The 7,677-nt window shown below is 45.5% G+C and overlaps 1 protein-coding gene across 2 annotated transcripts in view; it reads left to right on the top strand.

Annotated features, from left to right (window-relative positions):
• The first annotated feature begins 258 nt into the window (after nucleotides 1-258).
• The window catches only part of RWDD3 (RWD domain containing 3), a 31,282-nt gene continuing 23,863 nt past the window's right edge, over nucleotides 259-7,677 (top strand). For both annotated transcript variants that reach the window (XM_003418441.4, XM_023558392.2), the window contains exon 1: nucleotides 259-358. In XM_003418441.4, coding sequence (XP_003418489.1) covers nucleotides 274-358 — 85 coding nt within the window. In that variant the 5' untranslated portion in view covers nucleotides 259-273. The remainder of the gene's footprint in view (nucleotides 359-7,677) is intronic.

Below are 7,677 nucleotides of genomic sequence, written 5' to 3'. Positions count from 1 at the left end.
AAAATTCCAAACGACGGACTGAGTCTTCTGTCGAGTTACTATGCAGGAGTTTGTGGGCCGCTGTGCCGCGGCAGGGAAGGATCCCTAGAGGGTCTCCATCCTGCTCCCTCCGGGTCCTGCGCCATGCCCCTGCCCCCTCCCGCCGGGCCCTCAGCGCGCTGCGGAGGTGCCGGGCGCCCCCGGGTGGCCGCCTGGCCGTGCTGCTGCGGCCGGTGGAGACGGTGGCCCCGGCGGCGGAAGGGGCGGTGCTGAGGCGGGCGGCGCTTCGCGGCCATGGCGGAGCAGGTGGAGGAGGAACTCTCGGCCCTGGCCGCGATTTTCTGCGGGCAGGACGAGTGGGAGGTGCTGAGCCGCTCAGGTGACTATCCCCGCGCCGAGGGACTAGGCGCCCGCAGACCGCCGGCCGCCCGTGCTCTCCCCGGGGCCCTTTCTTCCAGCCTGGGCTCCCGGCCCAGGGCGGGGGTCCTCGCCGGCTCTTCCCCTCCGCGCGGGGCGGAAAGGAATGGGGCCCACACCCGGTAGCCGTTTTAGTTGAAGGATTGAAATGACACACGCCGGGACGGGAGTTTGAGGCGACCCCCTAAAACGTGGATAGAGTGTCGCGTTCCTGTATGCAAACCTGCAGTGAACCAAGAATAAAGTGCCGGCGTCTGCGTTGGCATTCAGCCCCCTCCGTCTCGCGGTGGTCCCGCTTCTGAACCCGCCCAAGTCCTTACCCCGCGCTTGAGCTGTTTGTGGCCTCCAGCGGGAATCTTCTATCCCCCACCCCCCGCTTTCCTTAACCAACATATATTTATCCTTCAGATTTCACCATGAAAAGAGGCCTCTCCTGACTTCCTAGGTTACATTCAGCTTCCCCAAATTGCATTATGTCCTTTAACTTCATAGCACTCACCACAGTTATAACTGTTGTTGTTAGGTGCCGTTTTGTCGGTTCTGACAAAACCGACTAAACGGCACCTAAAACACTGCAAAACACTGCAGGGTCCTGCGCTATCCTTATAATCGTTGTTATGCTTGAGATCATTGTCGCAGCCACTGTGTCAATCCACCTCATTGAGGGTCTTCCTCTTTTCCGTTGACCCTGTACTCTGCCAAGCATGATGTCCTTTTCTAGGGACTGATCCCTCCTGACAACATGTCCAAAGTATGTAAGATGCAGTTTAGCCATCCTTGCCCCTAAGGAGCATTCTGGCTGCACTTCTTCCAAGACAGATTTGTTCGTTCTTTTGGCAGTCCATGGTATAAATATTCTTCGCCAACACCACAATTCAAAGGTGTCAGCTCTTCTCCCGGGCTTCCTTATTCATTGTCCAGCTTTCACGTGCATATGATGTGCTTGAAAATACCATGGCTTGGGTCAGGCGCACTTTAGTCTTCAGGGTGACATCTTTGCTCTTCAACCCTTTGAAGAGGTCCTTTGCAGCAGATTTACCCAATGCAGTGCGTCTTTTGATTTCTTGACTGCCGATTCCATGGCTGTTGATTGTGGATCCAAGTAAAATGAAATACTTGCCAACTTCAATCTTTTCTCCGTTTATCATGATATTGCTCATTGGTCCAGTTGTGAGGATTTTTGTTTTCTTTATGTTGAGGTGTAATCCATACTGAAGGCTGTGGTCTTTGATTTTCACTAGTAAGTGCTTCAAGTCCTCTTCACTTTTAGCAGGCAAGGTTGTGTCATCTGCATAACACAGGGTGACCCTGCTGGTATCTGAATATCGGTGGCATAGCTTCCAGCATCACAGCAACACACAAGCCCCTGCAGTACGACAAACTGACAGACAGGTGGGGGGCAGTTTTAACCAGATGTGGGTATTTGGTTGTCTTAAATTGTATAGGAGTGAGGACCTGGTGTGTTTTGTAATCACAAAACTCCAGGCACCTAGAGCAGGCACATGGTAAAACCCAGGCACGTGGTAGGTAGTCAGTAAATATTGAATGAATTAAAGAATTAGACCGGTGTTCAGTAGTGGTAGAATTCTCACCTTCCAGGCAGGAGACCTCCTCGGCCAGTGCACCTCATGTGCAACCACCACCTGTTGGTGGAGGCTTGTGTGTTACTATGATACTGAACAGGTTTCAGTGGAGCTTCCAGACTGAGATGAACTAAGAAGAAAGGCCTGGTGGCCTACTTTTGAAAATCAGCCATTGAAAACCCTGTGGGTCGCAGGGCTCCAATCTGCAGTCTTCTTGGGGATAGCGCCGTTACCCTGGATCGTTGCCTGTGGATCAGCACTGTGTCTGGGTCACCATGAGTCAGTTGGGATTGAGTGGCAGGTAACAACAACTTGTTGAACCTTATGCTTCCAAGCGATGGCTTGTTTCTGCAGACCTTTTTTCGCCTGCTGCAATGTGGTTGCCAGTTAGAGGCTCTTCCCCCAAAAGAGCATTAATTCATTGGTTCCACATATTTTGAATCCCAACTGCTTGCAAACATTGACAGGGGTTCAGAGATGACAATGGCATTGCCCCATCCTCTAGCAGCTTTAACAGTCTAGAGAGGTTCTTTGGAATATTTTTTAGTAATAGCTAAAAGTTAGTCTGTCCCAGTCTGTGGCTTCTATTTAAACAAAACAAACTCAGTTTATGAAGAAGTGCAGGGATGTAGATAATTCTTGATTTTCACTAGCTTTCAAATGCTTTATGTACATTTTGGGGCATGAGATTTACCCTTCCGGTGTTCTTTCAGCTACTGGTAAAATTGGCTTTCTGATCATAAACTGGTTGACCTTTAAGAAGGTAGTCTAAAATGGGCTGGATGTTGTGAGAAAGCCGTCTAGAATTAAGATATTTTCACGGCATCCATGTGGTATGTTATTCACACTCACATCCAGAATTGGCTCCTTTTCAGTAATTTCTTCCGGCATCCACTCATCCACACATTCATTGAGCATGTTATATTTCAGGCACTTCGAACCTATTACTGTACTGTCGCTGCTTTCTTTTTAGTTTTTAGCCTGTGTTGTTTTTTTTTGAAACAATTGTTTAAAAGCTATATGAAAGGGTTTACTCTTTTTTAGTGTTTTCTTGGCATCCCCTCTTCTGATTGGCTAGCATTCCTAATTCTGCGCTATCATTTTCTGTCTGCATTGCTCTCTTTATTGATAATTATGTCTGCCTGAGGTGTCTGATTGAAAGGATCATCTGTTTTTTCCTGAATTCCTCTATTGCGGCTTAGTTGGGAATGCCCTGGAAAAGGGAACCTGTGTTTTTCCTATCACACCTTAAACAGGATAGTGTGGCAGTAGTCTGGGTCGTGAGTACACTGCTGACTCGTCAGAGAAAACCCCCCAAAAATAAGCATAGAAAAAAAGCAATTTTTTAAAAATATTGAGAACACTGTGGACCCTTTATCTGCTGTTAAATTGAGCGTGACTTTCAAGCCATGCCTCCTAATTAATTTAATTCAGTGTTCTGGCATCAATAAGTAATCGAATTATAAAAGAAATCAGTGTAACAATGTAGGACATTTTGTTGCTGAAAGGTTCATTGGACACTAGAACAATTCAGTGACTGAAATAGGGATGTTTGATGTTGACAACTGGGAATTAAAGATAAGGTAAAGGACCCTGATGGTGTAGTGGTTAAGTGCTATGGCTGCTAACCAAAGGGTCGCCAGTTCGAATCTGCCAGGCGCTCCTTGGAAACTCTATGGGGCAGTTCTACTCTGTCCTGTAGGGTCTCTATGAGTCGGAATCGACTCGATGACACTGGGTTTTAAGGACGTCTTTACTGGAACAGAATAAAGGGCGGTAGGTAGGCTGCTGTCACTGTCAGGTTGAGTGGGAGGATATAAGCTTGATACCTGTTGTGGGTTGAATTGTGGCCCTCCAAAAGATACGATCAAGTCCTAACCCCTGGTACCTATGAATGTGACCCTATTTGGAAATAGGATCTTTGCAGATGTTAAGCTGAGGTCAGACTGGGTGAGTTGTTTTTAGGAGCTGACTCAGCAAACCTTTGTGACAGAGTAGAACTGCTCCACAGGGTTTTCTAGGCTGTCTTTAATCCTTATGGAAGCAGATTGCCATGTCTTTCTCCCACAGAGCTGCTGGGTGGCTTCGAACCACCAGTCTTTTGGTTAGCAGCTGAATGCTTAACTGTTGTGCCACCAGGTGTCCTATACTGGATTAGAGTGGACCCTAATCCAGTACCTGGTGTTCTTATAAGAAGAGGGAAATTGGACACAGAGACACAGGGGGAGAAGGCCATGTGAAGATGAAGGCAGAGAATCAAGTGATGTAGCTGTAAGCTAAGTAACACCAAGGATTGCTGGGCAACCACAAGAAGCTAAGAAAGAGGCAAGGGAGGATCATCCCCTGGCGCTTTCACAGAGATCACGGCCCTGCTGACACCTTGATTTTAGACTTCTACCTCCAAGACTGAAAGAGTAAATTTCTCTTGTTTTAAGCCACCCAATTTGTGATACATTGTTACGGCAGCTTCAGCAAACTAATACAATACTAGGACACTCAGAATGCCTTCAGTTGCTTCCTGGCCTTCCCCAAATAAGCTCTCCCTGTTGCCACTGGAATCAGGAGAACGTTACAGAGGGATTGAGCTTCTGGTGATAAGATAGCCCAGGAAGGCTCAGGCTGCCAACCCAAGGGTCAACTATTAAGGCCATAAAATTGAAGAGACTGAATAATTGGGTTCAGTTTAGCTGGGTTAATTTATGCTGAGAATTTTAGAAGACTTCTCTATATTTTGGCCTCTTTACAATGGTTAGGAAAACCTGGTGGCATAGTGGTTGAGTGCTATGGCTGCTAACCAAAAGGTCAGCAGTTCGAATCCACCAAGCACTCCTTGGAAACTCTGTGGCGCCATTCTACTCTGTCCTACAGGGTCACTGTGAGTCAGAATTGACAGCAACAGGTTTGGTTTTGTTTTTGGTTACAACGGTTATAGTAAGGTCATAGTAAGAGGCGCCAGGTGTAACTGTGTCTTATGGGTGCAAATTCTTTAAGCCACCGTCTACCAGGGAGGGCTGCCTGTGTGTCAGGTCAGAGATGTTCTGTCCCTCCCTGTGCAGTCCCATCACTCTAGGCACCAGGTTTAATGGTATCACCTACCGTGTACCTGATACTCCAACACATCTTAGACATGTACTCTTAGCCTTATTTTACAGAGAAGACAATATGCTCAGACTTTTTAAGTAACCACCAGGCTCCAGAGTGTATGAACCCTTGCACTGCATCATACATTAACCCATTGCTCCTTGATAGAGCTGGGGCTGCAGCTTCAGGAGACAATTCTTAGAGAGCAAGGATAACACTTGTTCATAGAGAGAGAGCAATAATGAGCACCCAGAGAAAAGACACCAGCATGACTCAAATTATGTTCAGAATAATTCTGAAGAGGGTGCATGTGTGTATGCACCTGTAACACAGGTGAGACTGGTATCGTTATTTATTTTCCTGATGCGGAAATTGAGGGTTACAGAGATTACATAGCCATAGTCAGTGTTCCCCCTGCCCCCCCACGTGTCTGTCAGTTTGTCGTACTGTGGGGGCTTGTGTGTTGCTGTGATGCTGGAAGCTATGCCACTGGTATTCAGATACCAGCAGGGTCACCCGTGGAGGACAGGTTTCAGCTGAACTTCCAGACTAAGATACACTAGGAAGAAGGACCCGGCAGTCTACTTCTGAAAAGCATTAGCCAGTGAAAACCAGAACACTGTCTGATACAGCGCTGGAAGATGAGCCCCCCAGGTTGGAAGGCTCTCAAAAGATGACTGGGAAAGAACTGCCCCTCAAAGTGGAGTCAACCTAAATAATGTGGTTGGAGTAAAGCTTTTGGGACATTCATTCGCTGATGTGGCATAACTCAAAATGAGAAGAAACAGCTGCAAACATCCGTTAATAATCAGAACCTAGAATGTACGAAGTATGAATCTTGGAAAATTGGAAATCATCAAAAATGAAATGGAGCACATAAACATTGATATCCTAGGCATTAGTGAACTGAAATGGACTGGCATTGGCCATTTTGAATCAGACAATCATATAATCTACTATGCTGGGAGTGACATCTTGAAGAGGGATGGTGTTGCATTCATCGTCAAAAAGAACATGTCAAGGTCTATCCTGAAGTACAATGCTGTCAGTGATAGGATAATATCCATACACCTACAAGGAAGACCAGTTAATACAACTGTTATTCAAATATATGCCCCAACCACTAGGGCCAAAGATGAAGAAATAGAAGATTTTTATCAGCTGCTACAATCTGAAATTGATTGAACATGCAATCAAGATGCATTGATAATTACTGGTGATTTTAATGTGAAAGTTGGAAACAAAGAAGAAGGATCAGTAGTTGGAAAATAGGAGATCGAATGATAGAATTTTGCAAGACCAACGACTTCTTCATTGCAAATACCTTCTTTCACCAATATAAACGGCGACTGTACACATGGACCTCACCAGATGAAACACACAGAAATCAAATCGACTACATCAGTGGAAAGAGACGATGGAAAAGCTCAATATCATCAGTCGGAATAAGGCCAGGGGCTGACTGTAGAACAGATCATCAATTGCTCATATGCAAGTTCAAGCTGAAAATGAAGAAAATCAGAGCAAGTCGACGAGAGCCAAAATATGGCCTTGAGTATATCCCGTCTGAATTTAGAGACCATCTGAAGAATAGATTTGGCACATTGAACACTGGTGGCTGAAGACCGGACGAGTTGTGGAATGACGTCAAGGACATTATGCATGAAGAAAGCAAGAGGTCATTGAAAAGACAGGAAAGAAAGAAAAGACCAAGATGGATGTCAGAGGAGACTCTGAAACTTGCTCTCGAATGTTGAGCAGCTAAAGCAAAAGGAAGAATTAATGAAGTAAAAGAACTGAACAGAAGATTTCAAAGGGCGGCTCGAGAAGACAAAGTAGAGTGTTATAATGACACATGAAAAGAGCTGGAAATGGAAAACCAAAAGGGAAGAATGTGCTTGGTATTTCTTAAGCTGAAAGAACTGAAGAAAAAATTCAAGACTTGAGTTGCAATAGCGAAGGATTCTATGGGGAAAATATTAAATGATGCAGGAAGCATCAAAAGAAGATGAAAGGAATACACAGAGTCATTATACCAAAAAAATTAGTCGATGTTCAACCGTTTCAAGAGGTGGCATATGGTCAGGAACCGATGGTACTGAAGGAAGAAGTCCAAGCTGCTCTGAAGGCATTGGCAAAAAAGAAGGCTCCAGGAATTGATGCAATATCAATTGAGATGTTTCAACAAACGGATGCAGCACTGGAGGTGCTCACTCGTCTATGCCAAGAAATATGGAAGACAGTTTCCTGGCCAACTGACTGGAAGAGATGCATATTTATGCCTATTCCAAGAAAGGTGATCCAACCGAATGTGGAAATTATAGAACAATATCATTAATATCACACGCAAGCGAAATTCTGCTGAAGTTCATTCAAAAATGGCTGCAGCAGTATATCGACAGGGAATTGCCAGAAATTCAGGCTGGTTTCAGAAGAGGATGTGGAACCAGGGATATCATTGCTGATGTCAGATGGATCCTGGCTGAAAGTAGAGAATACCAGAAGGATGTTTACCTGTTTTTTATCGACGATGCAAAGGCATTCGACTGTGTGGATCATAACAAATTATGGATAACATTGCGAAGAATGGGAATTCCAGAACACTTAATTGTGCTCG

This window comes from Loxodonta africana, chromosome 3 (genome assembly GCF_030014295.1).
Source record: "Loxodonta africana isolate mLoxAfr1 chromosome 3, mLoxAfr1.hap2, whole genome shotgun sequence".
NCBI classification, from domain to species: domain Eukaryota; kingdom Metazoa; phylum Chordata; class Mammalia; order Proboscidea; family Elephantidae; genus Loxodonta; species Loxodonta africana.
Note: the sequence above shows the minus strand (reverse complement) of the source record. Positions and strands in the feature narration are given on the sequence as shown.